Genomic DNA, 18,253 nt, shown 5'->3' on the forward strand with positions numbered 1-18,253 from the left:
TAGAACAATAAAAACATCTTTTGTAAGCCCAGCTTACATTTATCAATAGGCCTCCGAGGCTAAAACTCAATGCTCATTTACTTTTGAACCTTCTAATGCGCTCAGGTCAGAGGGGTCTCATTGTAATTCAATTACAATGATGCTTCGAATCAGGAGGTTTTGCCAGCCCGCACCACCACAAGCAAGCGCTGTTATTTTTGTTGCTGCGTATGCTACTGTCGTTTTAATTTTGGGAGTTGTTTATCTTGTTCCTATCACTGTCAATGATGTACGGGAATTGTGATTTACGAGAACATAATTGCAAAAAAAATTACTAAGGATTCTGTATGGTCTGGTACAGGAGGAAGTCCAATTTTGTTGGGTGGGGGGGTGGTGTGACACCAACCCTAGTGAAGCCACTGCTTACAAGGGATACGGCAAAGAAACTGATACTATAACATGTCCGTAAACAATATGTTTTTATTCAGAGATTGGAAGAGGAACATCCACAGCGTAGGGAGGCTCCTGTGCTCGCTAAGGAGGGAGCATCAACGTTTGAATAGCTAACTCTATAGCACTGCTGAATCGCTGTCACATCCTCCACTCCTCTGACTGACATCTGAGTGTTCACCAATGCACAGCAGAAGGGTGTTCCTCTGGGGTTGGGGACAGTCTTGCATGGAGAAAAAACGAGAAGCACAGAAGCCTTTGGAAGACGGATGCTGGGGGAAAGCGAGGAGGAGACAACCCCAGATGCAGCCTCCTGTAACTCGAGCGCAAGTATTGCACTTGGACAGCTCCTCCCTCCCTCTCTCAGACTGGGGCTTATTCTGGCACCGCCTCACTCAGCCATTTCATGTAAGGTGGGTTTCCCTGGTCGATGGGCAGGCTGATGACCTCTGCCACTTCATACGGGTGAACTAACCTACCGTGAGGGCAATAAAGGAGAGAACGATTACTACCTTTGCAGGCGAACACAACCATTTATCCCTCCCCTCCCGCGATAGTTTTGGTAATTCATAATGCTTCTTCACTCACCGTACATAACTTGATAAATCGTCAACTTTGGTGGTTCGTGTTTTAATCATCTGTTTAAAAGACAAAAACAAAAGAATAATTATGAAGAGACACATGTAGCACATATTGGGAACCAAAGTCCCACTAAAAGGGAAGGGTGTGTGAGAACCGAGGAACCAGTGAGTGGGAAGGAAGTGCAGGAACTGGAGTCCCGGTGAGTGGGTGGGAAGGGAGTGTGGGAATCAGGGCCCCAGTGAGTGGGAAGGAAGTGCAGGAACTGGAGTCCCGGTGAGGGGGTGGGAAGGGAGTGTGGGAACCAGGGCCCCAGTGAGTGGGAAGAAAGTGCAGGAACTGGAGTCCCGGTGAGGGGGTGGGAAGGGAGTGTGGGAACCAGGGCCCCAATGAGTGGGAAAGAAGTGCAGGAACTGGAGTCCCGGTGAGGGGGTGGGAAGGGAGTGTGGGAACCAGGGCCCCAGTGAGTGGGAAGAAAGTGCAGGAACTGGAGTCCCGGTGAGGGGGTGGGAAGGGAGTGTGGGAACCAGGGCCCCAATGAGTGGGAAAGAAGTGCAGGAACTGGAGTCCCGGTGAGGGGGTGGGAAGGGAGTGTGGGAACCAGGGCCCCAGTGAGTGGGAAGGAAGTGCAGGAACTGGAGTCCCGGTGAGTGGGTGGGAAAGGAGTGTGGGAACCAGGACCCCAGAGAGTGGGAAGGAAGTGCAGGAACTGGAGTCCCGGTGACTGGGTGGGAAAGGAGTGTGGGAACCAGGACCCCAGTGAGTGGGAAGGAAGAGCAGGAACTGGAGTCCCGGTGAGTGGGGTTGGAAGGGAGTCTGGGAACCAGGGCCCCACTGAGTGGGAAGGAAGTGCAGGAACTGGAGTTCCGGTGAGTGGGTGGGAAGAACCAGGGCCCCAGTGAGTGGGAAGGAAATGAAGGAACTGGAGTCCCGGTGAGTAAATGGGAAAGGAGTGTGGGAGCTGAATGAATGGATAGTGAATTATTAAAGTTCTGCTGTGAAGTTCTTTTCCTTCCCTTCCTGATTAAAAGTCAGCTGGTTGATCTGATCCCTGACAACCCTAGCTTCAACTCTGTGATGCTGCGAGACCAGCTGTTCCTCCAGCATTTCTGTGCTTTCATTACAATCATGGCATCTGAAGATTCTCGTGTTCCACTTCATCCCTACGGTGCTGTCTGAGGGAGTTTGCACATTCTACCTCTCGCCACAGGTTTTCTCAACCTCCTCATGTGGCAAGGAAGTGCCGGATGGTCGGTTAATTAATTGTGATGGGAATTCAAGGACAAGTGCTTACTGGGAAAATTAGTGGGGAAGCAGGACTGCTCTGTGGGCCATGGTAGGCAATGGGCTGAATGGCCCATGTGTCATTCTGAAATCGGGCAAATGGAGAGAAGCGGCCATGGCATCCAATCTGTGAGTTTTGGCTCCGTTTTTCTATTTTTTTTGTTTAGTTTAGTCTGGATTGTTGAGAATGTGAAAGGCATTTGGGTCAAGTAGGACTAGATCAGGTCGGTCAGCATGGACGAATTGAGCCAAAGGCCTTAACTCTGACTCAAGGACCTACAGGCCACGATGAGCACACAAGTATCCTCTGATTCTAAAGGCCAAAATCATGCAGTCTCACCCTATCAGAGATATTCCCTTTGACCTCCACATCTATCCCCTACTTTCTCTGCAACTTCTTTCCCAGCTCTATCCAAGAGCATGAGAGCTGAAACATTAACTGTTTCTATAGCCTCATGTTCTGGCCTGACCTGCTGAGTGTTTGCAGCATTTCTGGTTTTATTTCAATGCAACTGAGGGGGAATAAAGCGCAAGTGCTCACCACAAACAGAAGTTTATTCACTTCAGGACACAGCCAATGCTTTGAGATACCTTACGGCCAAAGACATCCTTTTGCAAGGCATGCATTATTGTAACACACTCACCGAGGTCAGGACGTCAGGCCCTCTCCCAACGCTTCATCCCAAAATTGTGGCTGGCACTGCCACAATCGTACTGAGGCAGGATCGGATCAGTCCTGTCTATCTGCTCATTAGCAGTCTGGGGCATGGCCACCATTTTAAAGAGAAGGAAGGTTTTCCTTGTGTTTAACAGACTGGTATGAAGTGGGAGAGCTGTCCTCATGAGAAAAGGAAGGGCTTTTGATCACTCAGGGAATGAGGAACAATTTGATCAAAACAGGATCTCCAGAGGATCAATCCAGAAAGGTTGTTTTTTGGGAGAATCTAGAACTAGTGGTCACTGTTTAAAAAATAGAGGTCACTCATTTTACATAAGGATAAGGCAGAATTTTTTACTCTTAAATGGTGATAGAAGCAGGGACCAAGTATTTTTTTTAAGGTGAGGAAGAGATATTCTTGATAAGGAGACGTTTACTCTCGCTTTTCCCTCTCTACACCCATGACTGTGGAGCTAGGCTCAATTCAACTGCTATCTACAGTACAAATTTGTCAATGACACCACAGTCGTCAGTAGAATCACGTGCAGCAATGAGGAAGTGTGCACAGGAGTGAGATAGATCACCTGGTTGAGTGGTGTCACAACAACCTTGCGCTCAACCTTAGCAAAGGAACTGATTGTGGATTTCAGGAGGCCACAAACCAATCCTCATCGAGGGGTCAGCAGCAACTTCAAATTCCTGGATGTCAACATCTCTGAATACTATCCTGGGACTATTACCTGAGTCTTGTTCTAGTGCTTTAATTACAGTAATTCCTAAAAAAGTGAGATCCTTTGAAAGTATCTTCATATAGACCAATTTCGTTGTTAATTTTAGCGAATAGATTGGCTAAATTTTTACCAAAGTTGATTCATATTGATCAAACAGGTTTTATAAAGAAAAGATATGCTTCAGATAACATTTGGCGCGTGATTAGTTTGATTAATAGATTTCGACAATCTTTAGATCACCCGATGGTGATATTCTTAGATGCAGAAAAAGCATTTGACAGAGTTGAATGGAATTTTTTGTTTAAAGTTTTGGAGAAATTTAAGTTTGGTCCTTCTTTTATTGGTTGGATTAGGGCTCTATATGGTAAACCGGTAGCAAGAGTATTGACGAATGGTTTGATTTAGGAATCTTTTAAGTTAACTCGATCAACTCGTCAAGGTTGTCCTTTATCACCAGCTTTGTTTGCGTTAGTGATTGAACCTTTAGCACAGTTGATAAGACAAAATACACAGATACAAGGTATGAAAGTTTTAGACGAGGAGTATAAAATTAATTTATTTGCTGATGATGTATTGGTGTATTTAATAAACCCAGCTCAGTCACTTTTGCATTTGAAGGAATGTTTAATGCAATATGGATGTCTTTCTGGATATAAAGTTAATTGGGAAAAAAGTGAAATATTACTGGTAACTGAAGATTATTCAGTTTATACGAATATTATTAATTTGAAGTGGACTGATCGAATTAAATATCTGGGTATAATTTTGAGTGTTAATTATCAATCTTTATATAAATTAAATTATGCTCCGTTAATGAAAAAAATTAAAACTGATTTGATTAAATGGAAAGATTTACCTATTAATTTAATGGGAAGGATAAATACAATTAAGATGAATATCTTTCTGCGTATACAATATTTGTTTCAATCTATTCCGTATTTACTTGATAAAATTTTTTTTCGAGATTTGAATAAAATGGTTAGGGAGTTTTTATGGAGGGGTATATTTTCGAGAGTAGCTTTGAATAAATTAACTTGGAAATATGAGTTAGGGGCAAAATTTACCAAATTTTCAAAATTATTATGAAGCAGCCCAACTTAAATTTATTAGGTCATTGATGGATTAGGTACGGCCTCCTAGTTGGGCTAAAATTGAGATGGCAAGTATTTCTGAATTTGAAATGCATCAATTTTTGTTTAGGTGGAATATAAATTTGTTACAACAATATAATGTGCCTATTCTAAAACATTTAATGAAGTTATGGATAACGAAAAATAAAATGATAGGCTCTAGGGATAAATTATTGGCTTTGACTCCGTTTTATTTCTTTTTCAATACATAATCAAAGTTTATTGCATTGGAGATTTAAAGATGTGAAAAATTTTGGAGATTGTTTTAAAGAGGGTAAGTTTTTATCTTTTAATCAGATGAGGGAAGATTTTGGTATTGATAAGAACTCTTTATTTCTTTATTATAAAATTCGATCTTTGGTAACATGTATGTTTGGTAGAGATATGATTTTTACCTAAAATGACTAAATTTGAGACTTATGAAGGTATCAGAGAAGGGTTATATTTCATCTATGTATCAAATATGACAGGATGGTAAGGATAAAAAGGGTTGGGATAGATCTAAAATTAAATAGGAAGTGGATATTGGTTTTATTTTTTCTGAAGATGACTGGTTAGATATTTGTTATGATAGTGTAACTAGATTGATAAATGCATGTTAATTACAATTTTTTACATCAATTATATTTGACACCTGAAAAATTAAAAAAATATGGTATCAATGAATCAGATTTGTGTTTTAGATGTGGTGATACGGTTGGAACTTTTTTTCATGCTGTTTGGTCATGTATACATTTCCAATCTTTTTGGAAGAAAATTCAATCATTTTTAGAATATCTGTATAAGATTAAAATAGTTTTAGATCCAACAGTATTTTTATTGGGTAGTTTGCAACCTCTGAAAGGTTTGGGATTAGATAAGTTCCAGCTTGCTTTTGTATATTTAGCTTTATCCGTAGCGAAAAAATGTATTGCTTGTACGTGGAAAGATACAAATATGATTGTTATTAATAGATGGCATAATGAGATGAAATATTGTTTAATAATGGAAAAAATTACATATGTTTTGCATGATAATTATAATTTTTTTATTAATAAGTGGCTGTTATACTCGGAACATTTACATTTCAATTTATATTGACTAGATTTCAATATGTATATTTAACTTTTTCTTTAATATTCTTCCTTTTTTCTTTTTTTATGGCTCTCCTTAGGAGAATTGGCTTAAGGTGGGGGGTCCTTTTCTTTTCTTTTTTTTTCTTATTTTTCTATATATAAAATAATGTTCATGTTTATGTTTAACTGCTGCATATGTCATATATTATTTGTTTTTTGTACGAATAAATAAAGTTTAAAAAATAAACTATCTTGGGACCATCATATCAATGCAATCACGAAGAAGGCTCATCAATGGCTCTATTTCATTAGGAGTTTAAGAGTATTTGGTATGTCAATAAAGACTCTTGCAAATTTCTACAGGTACACTGGAGAGAGCATTCTGGTAGGGAGGTGCCAATGCACAGGACAGGAACAGGCTACAGAGGGTTGTGAACTCGGCCAGCACCATTAGGGGGATGTCTTCACTCGATCAAGGACATCTACGAGAGGCAGTATCTTCAGAAAGTAGCCTCTATTTTCAAGGACCCCACCACCCAGGCCATGCCCTCTTCTCACTGCTATGATCAGGAACATAAGAAATGGAGCAGGTGTTGGCCATCTGGCCCATTGAGCTTGCTCCACCATTCAATAAAATCATGGGTGACCTGATCATTGACTCAACTCCACCCACCTGCCTTTTCCCCATATCCCTGAAGCCTGACGACACACACACAACCATTACAAAAACAGTTTATTTCCCTCCACCATCAGATTTGAGAACTGTCACTAGTTTTTTTTTTAAATCTTGTATTTACAGCATTGTAATTTATAGCAATTTAGCACCTTGTTCTACACAATACTGCTGCCACAAAAACAACAAATTTCATGACATGTTCATGTCAATGAACCTGAATCTAATTCTAATTCTGGAGGGGGTCAGTGGGAATGCAGAGTTTAGGTTACAGGCAGATCTTACGAAATGGTAAGACAGGCTTGAGGGGTCATGTGTTCGACTTCTGCTCCCAATTTCCATGTATCCACATGAGCATCTGTTCATCATCAGGGTAAACAAATGATCTGGTCAGCATCGCACTGCTGCTTCTGGGCATTGGCTACACGATAACGTCAATGCATGTTTCCAAATTAAACTTAAAAAGTACATTCATGTAAATGACTTTGGAACACCCCAAGGTCTGCATGTCTTTCCTTCTTTCTTGTGCATTAACCCAAACCCATATACTTGCCACATCCTACAATGCTTTAATAGATGGCATAATGAGATGAAACATCAGTTCTGGATAATTTATTAGGCATTATTGAATGGCAGTGCTTGATGGGCCAAATGGCCTACTCCTGCTCATTTTTCTTATGTTTTTATTACTCTGCGGGAAAAGACTTTCAAATGGTGCGTTCAATTTTAAACTGTTTGCAATAAAAATCCCCTTGAAACAAATTTAAGTAGGTCACCTGTCAGCGCAGCTGAGAATATCCGTGAGCCCACTGACAAGAATGGTAAAAATAGCATCTGGCAGAAATGACGATTGCATTACAGTTTTGGCTTGGATCAGGTGGTTGGGTTTGGATGCAGGTGCATCCTCCTTTCAGGTCTCTGCGCACAAGGCAAACATTAACAGAGCAGGTCTAAGGGAATTACCTTGACTGGGGATTCTGAGCTAAATTAAAGATGCATGCATTCACTTGCTGGCTAGAGTTAGACGGAGGGATGGTCAGAAAGCTGGAAACTCGAGAAAAATCTGCAGGTCAGGCAGCAACCGTTGAAGGCAAAAGGCAATTGATGTTTTGACCCGATATGTTTTTGCATTCCCTGATCCACTGAGTTCCTTGGCAATTTTTGGTTTGCTCCTGTTTTCCAGCATCCACCCTCTCTTTTGTTCACCATTCACTATGAAATATAAAATAGTACATTTGTATAACGTCAATCCCAACCTCGCCATATCTATCTCAGCCTTTTTACAATCAGAATTGCAATCATGGTTATAGTGTAGGAAAAATAGCAGTTGGTTTTTGCACAGAAAATTTCCACAATCAAACAATGTAATGAAACTCCAATAACACTGGACAACAAAGATTTTGCTTCTGTACACTTTTGGGTGTTTTTATGGATTTTGGGCTGCTGATCATGAGAATCAACTTAAAACTTTCCTATTGCGTATCTTTTGTTTTACATACAACCTATTTTGTGATTTCCTGTCATATTTTAATTCTACTTCAAACATACAAAGCCATGAAGTGTTACATGTCTTTGAAAATTCATTCTCTGCATTCGCACTTGGACTTCTTTCCTGCTGATCTCAGTACCGTCAGTGACAAGCATGGTGAAAGGTTTCACCAGGACATTACAACCATGGAAAAGTGGTATCAGGGCAAATGAAATCCATCAGTGCTGGCCGACTATTGTTAGACACTGATCTGAGAGGCATCAGATGTTGAGTACAAATGAAAATCAGCAGCTAAACATTTTTAGATCAGTTGAACTAACGCAATGTGTCAGCATTGTTATGTGATTAAACATGCTCAATTCAATAAAAGTTAATTTAATGTTTCTCCAACTTCTACGTGATTCAGCAAATCTGAAATTATCTTTGTGTTCAGCTTGAAGTTGACTATCAGAATTTTCTTTTCAGGAAGCGAACCTTTTGAAAAAAGAATTGTCCAGTGTGATCTGGCGTACCAGGACTTTGGATCCTGACAATACTGCAAATCACTTTTTTATTGAAGTACAGAACTACACAATAGGATCATTTCTTCTCCAATGACCTGGTAAGCTGAAAGAATGGTCAGCAAGCAGTCCCCAGCCAGAGGGAGGAGAGCACATTGTGGAAGAGAACCAACTGAGCCAAATTCCCACATTTGTTAGATATGGGACTATTGGAAATGAACCATAATTACCAAATGTCCTGTTTTTTAATCAATGCTGGTTTTACAAATTTCTTCAGAATATATGCTTGCATGAACCATTCAACATGATCATGTGACCTCAGTATCCCGTTCCCTCTTTATCCCCTGATTCTTTTGACCACAACAATCACATCCAATTCCCTTTCAAATATATCTAATGAACCAGCCTTAACGACTTTATGTGGTAGGGAGTTTTGCAAGTTCACAACACAACATCATAATTGGATAATAAGACCAGTGGATCGTGCCACAGTATTCAATCTAACCTCATCACTGTACCCCCATTTTCTAAAGTTCCCCTGGACAACAAATGTTTTCAAGACGGTTTGCTTACTGAAAAAAAAAGGGATTCTGATAGACAATTTCAAGCTGAACATAAAGATAATTTGAAGAAACATTAGCTTTCATTGAATTGAGCATGTTTAATCATGTAAGGCTGACACATTGTGTTAGTTCAACTGACCTAAAAATGTTTTGCTGCTGATTTTCATTTGTACTCAGCATCTGATGCCTCTCGCAGTAGTCAGCCAGCATTGATGGATTTCAGTTGCCCTGATACTGCTTTTCCATGGTCGCAGCGTCCTGGTAAAACCTTTCACCATGTTCGTCACCGACTGCATCAAGATCAGCAGGGAAGAAGTCCAAGTGCAAATGCAGAAAATTAATTTTCAATGGCACGTTACACTTAATGGTTTTGCATGCTTGAATTAGACAAAATATGACAGGAAATCACAAAAATTGGTGATACCTAAAAAACTGTACGTGATAGGAAAATTTTAAGATGATTTTCATGATCATTAGCCCAAAATCCATAAAATACACCCAAAAGCATTCAGGAAGCCAAATCTTCATTGTTCAGGTAATCAACCTTTAATTTCCCCTTCACCATTGCATAGATGCAACTAAACCCCAAGGACATTTTAGCCAGGCATTGTACAATATAAATGTGAATGGACACATTCTGAGTGTCCTAAATATATGCTGTAATCTGAAAACTCACAAGTAAAACTTCACTGTCCTCTTCAATGTTTCCTTTCCATTTGTATCTGCAGGGTTAAAATAAGGAAATGAACATAGAGCATCTACACGCATGCCAGTAAGGTGCTTGCCCGGAAAGTGATGATCCTTCGTACATCAGTGGGCGCGAGAGTGCATCAAAACAACTGGATCCTCTCAACTGTTTAACAATAAAGCCTGAAAGGTAAGTGATAACCTTCCCTTCCACCTCTCCCATTTGAGGACCAAACAAAGGATAACATGGGCTAATCAAAGATTAGACATGATATGGAGATGGCATCTTCACTCACAGTTGAAGGTGTAGCTCCCAACACCTCCATAGAACATTGTAGCCCAGAAAACAGGCCCTTTGGCCCTTCTAGTCCATGCCAAACTATTATTCTGCCTCATCCTACTGACCTGCAACAGTCTGTAGCTCTCCATACCCCTCCCATCAATGTACCTGTCCAAATGCTTTTTCAATGTCAAAATTGACCCCACATTCACCAGCTTATTCCACACTCCCACCACTCTCTGCGTGAAGGTTCCCCTTAAACTATTCCCCTTTCACCATTAACCCATGTCCTCTGGTTTGTACCTCACATACCCTCAGTGGAAAAAGCCTAATTTCATTTATCCATACCTATCAAATCTTCCCTCCTTCTTCAATGCTCCAGGGAATAAAGTCCTAACCTAGGTTTCCCTGCAACTCAGTTCCTGAAGTCCAGGCAATATGCTAGTAAATCTTCTCTGTACTCTTTCATTCTTATTGATATCTTTCCTGCAGTTAGGTAATCAAACCTGCACACAATCCTCCACATTTGGCCTCCCCAATGTCTTGCACAACTTTACCATAATATCCCAACTCTTGCACTCAATACTTTGATTTCTATCCAGAAGGTAACAACAGTATGGGAATGTCAACACCTCAGAGCCTTCTTCCAAGTTTTAACCCATTACATCAGTCACTCCTTCATCAACAGTACATCATGCTGTTGGAACCTGACCTCCTACAGGAGAGCATCACATTCCTTGTGGTTTAAGAAGGCAGCTCATGACCTCTTTTGTTACGATATAACTAAGTGCCTCAGATGTTTTACCCTACATTGATAGGGGCAATAAATTAGTCTTGGATTACCCACATACAGTAAATAAATAGGAAGGATTCCAGGATAATAATTCAGAATTCGAAAAGAACTTCTAGAGCTGTGACCAATGCTTTGTCTGAAGACCACTTTCGTCAAAGCAGATTGGCTGGTTATTTTTGTTTGTGGTACATGAGTCACATTAAAAATTATATTAGCGGAGTTGAAGGGCAAACTGGAAGTTGGGTGAACATACTTTGAGTATTGTGTACAGTGCTGGTGGCCACATCACAGAGAAGGTTGTGGTAGCATGTGAAAGAGCGCTGAAGAGATGAACCAGGATATTGCCTGGAATGGAGGGTTAGCTTATGAAAGTTTGGACATACTAGCTTTATTTTCACTGCAATGTAGGAGGTTACGGGATGACCTTATACAGGTTTATAAAATTATGAGAGGCATTGATGGGTCAGACAGTTAGGATGACTCTTTCCAGGACAGGGGAACCTAGAACTAGAGGGCACAGGTTTGAGATGAAAGGGGAGAAATTTACAAGTTTTTCCTCAGAGAGATTGGTGATTATCTGGAATGAGCTGCCAGAGGAGGTGATAGAGACAGATTTAATTACAATACTTAAAAGGCCTTTACACAGGTACTTAAGACAGGAAGGGTATATGGGCCTGTTGCATGTAAATAGGATAGAGCGTTCATCATGGAGGAGAAGGGCCAAAAGGTCTGTTTTGGTTGTGTACAGTTCCATAATTCTATAATGATACATTTCATCTGAGGAATGCAAGCAACCACGTGTTTGCATGTTGTAAATATTCTCGCAAAAAGACTCACGTACACGGATGTTATCTGTGGCACAATGTTCACACAGGCGGCCAGGTTCTTCTCCACAGCGTTCCTGGAGGATTTAAACACAACATGAAACTTACTGTCAACTGTGTTTCACATAGCAGGAGTTGCTTGTTTCACTTGACAGAGCTCAATTTGAATCAGGATTGTGATGCCACACATCACTGACAGGCCACCCCTGACAGAAAGATCTGTTCTTTCAGTGCACGAGTCCAACAAGGGCGCACATCCAGACAGATAAATCACAGTTTGTATCTCTCCCTGCACATTCTCCATGGTCACGAAGGCCTCCTCCCTCATCCCAAGGACATGCAGGTTATGTGTTAATTGCCTTTGGTGTGTCAATGTCACCTGAGTGTTGGTGAGATTATGACAATAGAAAATGGAATTAGCATGGCATATCTGACTCTGACCTCTGCAGTCCTTTTTGTCCATATCTCTGCAGGTCAAGCTAGAGAGGACAACCACTGAAAAATGAAGTGCATGGTAATTCTCTATCCCACAATGTCATGGAGGTTGGGTCAATCAGAGGTCTTTAAAAGTAGGTCAAGTTTTTAAAAATCAGGAAATAGTAGCTCTGGGGATCTGACAGAGGGTAGTTGAAGCCTGGGGCAGAGCAGCAATGATCATATTGAATGGTGAGTTTAATACTCCTGCTCCCAAATTCTTCTATTTTTGTGTATTGTGCTCATTCTGTTATGGTTCCAAGCTTGTGTAATAATTAAAAACTGAAATGCTGGATCTCACAGCATCCACAAGAAATAAAAAATATATTACTGACGTTTCAGGCCTGAGCCCTTCTTCAAGGTTTAAGCAAAGAACAGGAAGGTGTCAGAATAAAGACTGAAGACTGGCTGGGGGAGGAGTGCAGACCGACAACAGGTGTTCATTGGATATGAGGAGAGGTGAGAATTGATTTTGGCTCTGTGAAAGAAGACAGAAAGAAAAGGGAAGAGAGACATAGCTGGAGGAAAGATGACAAGGAAGGTGGGGGGGTTAATGGAAACTGGAGAAGTCAATGTTAATGCCATCTGATTGGAGGGTGTCCAGATGGAAGATGAGGTGTTGTTGCTCTTTTACGGGTGGTCTCAGTCTGGCCGTGCACAAGACAATGGACAGACACGTCAGCAAGGGAATGGGATGGAGAATTGAAATGGGTGACTACTGGGAGATCCAGTCTATTGTGGCAGACAGAGCCGAGGTGATCAATAAAGCGATCTCCTAGTTTGTATCCAGTCTCTCCGACGTAGAGGAGAATACAGTGGGAGCACCAGATTCAGTCGATAAACCCTGCAGATTCACAAGTGAAATGTTGCTTCACTTGGAAAGATTGTTCGGGGTCTTGAATGGTGGTGAGAGAGGTGTGGTATAGATGGAACATCTCCTGTGGTCACAGTGGTAGGTGCCAAGGGGACAATTGATGGGGATGGAGGAGTGAATGAGAGAGTCCTAAGGGAGCAGTCCCTGTGGAAGGCGGAGAAGAGGGGAATATGTGCTTGCAGTGGGATCACATAGTAGGCGGAAATTGCAGAGGAAGATACATTGAACATGGAGGGTGGAATCCTTTCCCTGTTGCGCATGGGGGGGGCGGAGGGTGCCAGAGCAGATGTGTGAGTAATGTGAGAACTGAGTTTATGGAGGTGTAATGATCATTCTGCCTACACAAGAGAAGACACCTTCATTCAAAAAGTTACAGGTATTGTGCAGCACAATATTTCAAATCAGGTCGCTGTCCTGACCAAAGAGCATTACATCTTCAGAGTTGCATTTTCTAAGTTCCCTGCCTCAACAGAGCTCCAGGTAATGATCAAGCAGGTGGCACAGTGGTGTGGCACTGAGCTCCTGCCACATTGGGTTCAATCCCGATCTCCAGTGCTGACTGTGTGGAGAATGAATGTTTTCCCTGAAAGAGTGTCGATTTACATCAGATGTTCCAATTTCCTCCTACTTCCTAAGTATTATATACACTGCCCCCCATAATGTTTGGGACAAAGACACTCTTTTCCTTTATTTGCCCCTGTCCTCCACAGTTTTAAATTTGTCATCAAACAATTCACATGTAATTAAAGTGCACATTCCAGATTTGATTCAAGGTTATTTTAATACTGTAACGGCTCACCGGACACTTAATCGAACTGGCTCTGGAGGTTCAGCTATGACAACCTATAGAGCCAGAATAAGGGTGCACCAGTTTATTTATCAGGTAATGCAGTGAAAGGGGGTTCAATGTGAACTTTCAAGAGTGCATCGAGTATTGGAAAGAGGAATATTTCTCTCCAGGGTCATGGGAAAGTTGCAAGAAAGTGAGATTATTTGGTTACTCAACAAAAAAAGATGGTACGAGCACATTGTTGAGTGGCCTCTTTCCATAATAATGCCCAGTGAATTGGAGACCAATAAACAAACATGCAGGTAAAGAGCTCATCTCACCGGGCAATTTGCTTGGCTACGTCCATGTTGGGGCAGGTTACAAAGGCAACAGAGTGCGTGCTGGACACGTAGGAAGTAGTCTCCATGGAAAACAGTCGTAATCCCACACTTCTCAGACGAGACAACATCAACAGGGTCAAAACCAGAACCTAGAAAAGACAAGAAAGCCAATGGCAGATAGACCTTGTGGGGTATCCCCACCAAGAAAACATGCAAGAGGTTGGATATAGGGAGATGAAGGCCTTTCCAGTGCGCTGTTTAACACTGGAGACACAAGTGAATCTGGAGAAACAAGCAAAATGCTGGAGGAACTCATTGAACAGCATCTGTGAGTGCAAAGAATGTACATCGAAAGGCCTGCAAAATCTGCTTGCCTGGCACCAATGTCTCGAGCTTAACAGGTTATCGAAGTTTTATTACATTTGTAAGACCTTCTGAGAAAAATAAATTGACTTCTTTGATTCCCATATTGTCTCCATAGATTACAAGGTACTCAGCATTTGTTGTGATCACATAAATTGCAGTATACTTTCCTGTGTTCCCGATCAGTAGCAGGCTCTCCCAACTCCTCCTTCCCACTATAAAGACCTGTTCATCTTCAGAAAACAGGAAAAGATGTTAAAGAATATGCTCACCCTCTCTGCTTTCCAAGCCCACCCCTGTCAGCTGGACTTTCTTCTCGGCCGATGTGGAGACAATCAGAAAGTACCAAGAGATTTTATATTTCATTACATACACTAGCTGTGTACGTTGGGTAGTATTTTTTGCCCTATCAATAAGTGGTAATTCTGCCTGGCCGTCACGAGAAAGAATCTCAGAGTTGTATGTGATGTCATGTATGTACTTTGACAATAAATGTGAAATCAGCTCTCCCTCACCTCTTTTTACTTCTACCATCTGCACTCAAACTCCCGAATGGGGATTGTCTTGTGTTCATTGCCTCTACAGGTAGAGCACCTTCTCTATGTACTCTGTTCATTGACAGTTGATCCTCTCACCCACAGTGGCAGACAGGCACCTTGACCAGAACCTGGATTTGATTTTTGACTCAGTTTAGACAAGAGATGAACTCAGCAAATTGCAAACAAAATCGTGAACTTACAAAGACAGTGGCTTTGAGGGGGCTGTGTTTCAAGGCCAGCATCAGACTGCACAGAGCCGAGCTGAAGACTCGCATTCCCCTGTGTGGACACCATAGAAACATGATTGGAAATGGGATTGTGCATTTGAGGCTAACACCCAGTAAGTAGGCTGTAAGACGCTAATAGGCTGAAGATTCATTGAATCTGGAACAGGTCACTTCGTCCACTGGGTTCACGCTGACCAATTTAAACAATGCATGTACTAATCCCATTCAATTCTCCCCATCAATTCCCCTAGGATTCTCCCTGGACATTGGGGGAAAACACACAGCAGCCAATTAACCTGGCAACACACATCTTTGAGATGTGGAAGGAAACCAGAGCATCCAGCAGAATACCAGGTGGTCACAAAGATTCCTGTGCTGTTCAGTAAACAAATTCAACTACCACTAATTTTACTACAGATTGGAAAATGGGATCAGGCACAAGGATATACAGCCCTTGTGCTTGGTCTGCCATTCAATTAGATTCACTATTTTGTCACTTAACCTTCAAAAATCCATTCTTCTTCAACACAAAAATGGCAATGATCTATCAGTACAAACTACAGGCTTCATAGGCAACTTTTGAAAGGATTGGCATTTCACCCAGAGCTAAACAAGAGTATCATCTCAGTCCTGACCAGAATCCATTTTACCCAACCGTTGAGCAGTAAAATTGCCTTCAGTTACTGAAAAATAGAAAACTGCAGGTCATCTTTAAAAGGTGATGTCTCAAGAAAGTGGTTTCAATCATCTGAGACCCTCATCACCCAGGCCATGCCCTTTTCTCACTGCTCCTCCATTGGGAAGAAAGTACAGGAGCCTGAAGATACAGACTCAACACAACAAAAACAGCTATTTCCTCTTTGCCATCAGGTTTCTGAATGGGCAGTGTACTGTGCTATCAGGTTTCTGACCGGGCATCGGGTTTCTGAATGGGCAGGGTACTGTGCCATCAGGTTTCTGAATGGGCATCGGGTTTCTGAATGGGCAGGGTACTGTGCCATCAGGTTTCTGAATGGGCATCGGGTTTCTGAATGGGCAGGGTACTGTGCCATCAGGTTTCTGAATGGGCATCGGGTTTCTGAATGGGCAGGGTACTGTGCCATCAGGTTTCTGAATGGGCATCGGGTTTCTGAATGGGCAGGGTACTGTGCCATCAGGTTTCTGAATGGGCATCGGGTTTCTGAATGGGCAGGGTACTGTGCCATCAGGTTTCTGAATGGGCATCGGGTTTCTGAATGGGCAGGGTACTGTGCCATCAGGTTTCTGAATGGGCAGGGTACTGTGCCATCAGGTTTCTGACTGGGCATCGGGTTTCTGAATGGGCAGGGTACTGTGCCATCAGGTTTCTGAATGGGCATCGGGTTTCTGAATGGGCAGGGTACTGTGCCATCAGGTTTCTGACTGGGCATCGGGTTTCTGAATGGGCAGGGTACTGTGCCATCAGGTTTCTGAATGGGCATCGGGTTTCTGAATGGGCAGGGTACTGTGCCATCAGGTTTCTGAATGGGCATCGGGTTTCTGAATGGGCAGGGTACTGTGCCATCAGGTTTCTGAATGGGCATCGGGTTTCTGAATGGGCAAGGTACTGTGCCATCAGATTTCTGAATGAAACCTACATTGTAATTTATTTTAATTTTCCACCCTGTTCTACATGATGCCTACTGCAAAACAACAAATTTCTTGACACATGTTGATGACAATAAACCAGATTCTGAAAAATGAGCAAGGACTGGACATGCTCATTAGGTCACGAAGCATCTGAGGAGAAAGGAAGAGAACCAATGCTTATGAAAGGTCATTAGCTCTCACCCTGTCACTTTGCTTTATACAACTCTGCAGTTGAGGAATTGGTTTTCTCATTTGCCATCGTAGACGGGGCCCTTGACCACGTCTCTTCCATTTCCTGTAATTTGCTGTTAACCCCTCTCCTACCAGACAGATCAAGGGCAGAGTTCCCCTGGCCCTCACTTTCCACACCCTTCTCTGCATTCTTGTCACCTCAACAAGAACCCACCACCAGATACATATTCCCTTTTCCTTTCAGTATTCTGAATGAACCATTCCTTTAGCCAAACTACTATCCTTACCAGAGCATTCAGGCCACAGGGTCAACTATGAGCTTCCAGTTGCCTCCCACCTCTTACTTTGGTTAGGCCTCTTCTCCAGCCTCCTTCACTGTTTCAACAAGGTCTAAGACATTTTGCATCTGGTCACATTGCAACCTTCAGGACTCAGCAATGAATTTAACAACTTCAGACAAACATGCTTTCTCAGTGTGCATCTGAATTGGTTGGTTAAACTATCAAGTTTAAGGAGGGAGGGAAGGGTGGGGTGGCAGGGGGGAAGGGGAGAAAATGACATTGTGTATATTCAAGAGGGAAATGTTTGTGTGTAGTTTGGTCAGTATGGTTCATAGTGTGAAAAATTTAAAAAAATTTAAAAAGTTATGGGAACTCTTCCCCCCCCACCCAGCCCTATACAAATTGTCAGCGTTTTCAAAATTGTTATTTTCCTGTCAGCAGCTTTGATTTCCATTTCATAACCAGTTTGTTTTCTCTCAAATGTTCCTCATGAATCTATCAACCAGGCAAACCATAAATTACCAAGCCTAACGCTGTCAGAGACTCTCCCTTACCCTGACAGAGATGTCCCCTTTGCCCAGACAGACCCTTTGCACTGATAAGACCCCTTTGTCCACAGACCCCCTTTGCCCTGATAGACCCTCTTTGCCCTAATAGACCCCCTTTGCCCACATTGACCCCCTTTGCCCTGGGATAATGCAAGGACACTGACATGGAAACAATGAATCGAGGGTACTCAGCTGAGGGTCTGCTCCAGAGGCGCCCGCCCGCACCCCGCCACCCCTCATACCAACCCTAACCCCACCTCCACCAGCTTAAATCCGTCGCCATCGCCATTCCACTCACCCTCCGCTGCGTCAGCCGGACGTGCGCGATGGCGTCAGCACGTGAGGCGGGGCGAACGGGGAAC

At 42.3% G+C, this 18,253-nt stretch overlaps 1 protein-coding gene across 7 annotated transcripts; it reads right to left on the minus strand.

The window, feature by feature from the left end:
* Positions 1-441: 441 nt before the first annotated feature.
* Positions 442-18,253, minus strand: LOC138754645 (protein CutA homolog). 7 transcript variants are annotated; one of them, XM_069919198.1, is made up of 7 exons: positions 18,190-18,211; positions 15,236-15,314; positions 14,134-14,282; positions 11,693-11,752; positions 9,768-9,813; positions 1,018-1,067; positions 442-904 (listed from the first exon to the last, which is right to left on the minus strand). In XM_069919198.1, exons 2-7 carry the CDS (start codon positions 15,308-15,310, stop codon positions 805-807), a joined length of 480 nt encoding a protein of 159 aa, XP_069775299.1. In that variant the 5' UTR covers positions 15,311-15,314; positions 18,190-18,211; the 3' UTR covers positions 442-804. The 7 variants fall into 7 exon arrangements, 6 of the variants coding, with proteins under 6 accessions (XP_069775299.1, XP_069775295.1, XP_069775297.1 ...); XM_069919194.1 differs by lacking the exon at positions 18,190-18,211 and adding an exon at positions 18,149-18,185; XM_069919196.1 differs by lacking the exon at positions 18,190-18,211 and adding an exon at positions 18,056-18,142.

This window comes from Narcine bancroftii, chromosome 2 (assembly GCF_036971445.1).
Source record: "Narcine bancroftii isolate sNarBan1 chromosome 2, sNarBan1.hap1, whole genome shotgun sequence".
Lineage (NCBI taxonomy): Eukaryota > Metazoa > Chordata > Chondrichthyes > Torpediniformes > Narcinidae > Narcine > Narcine bancroftii.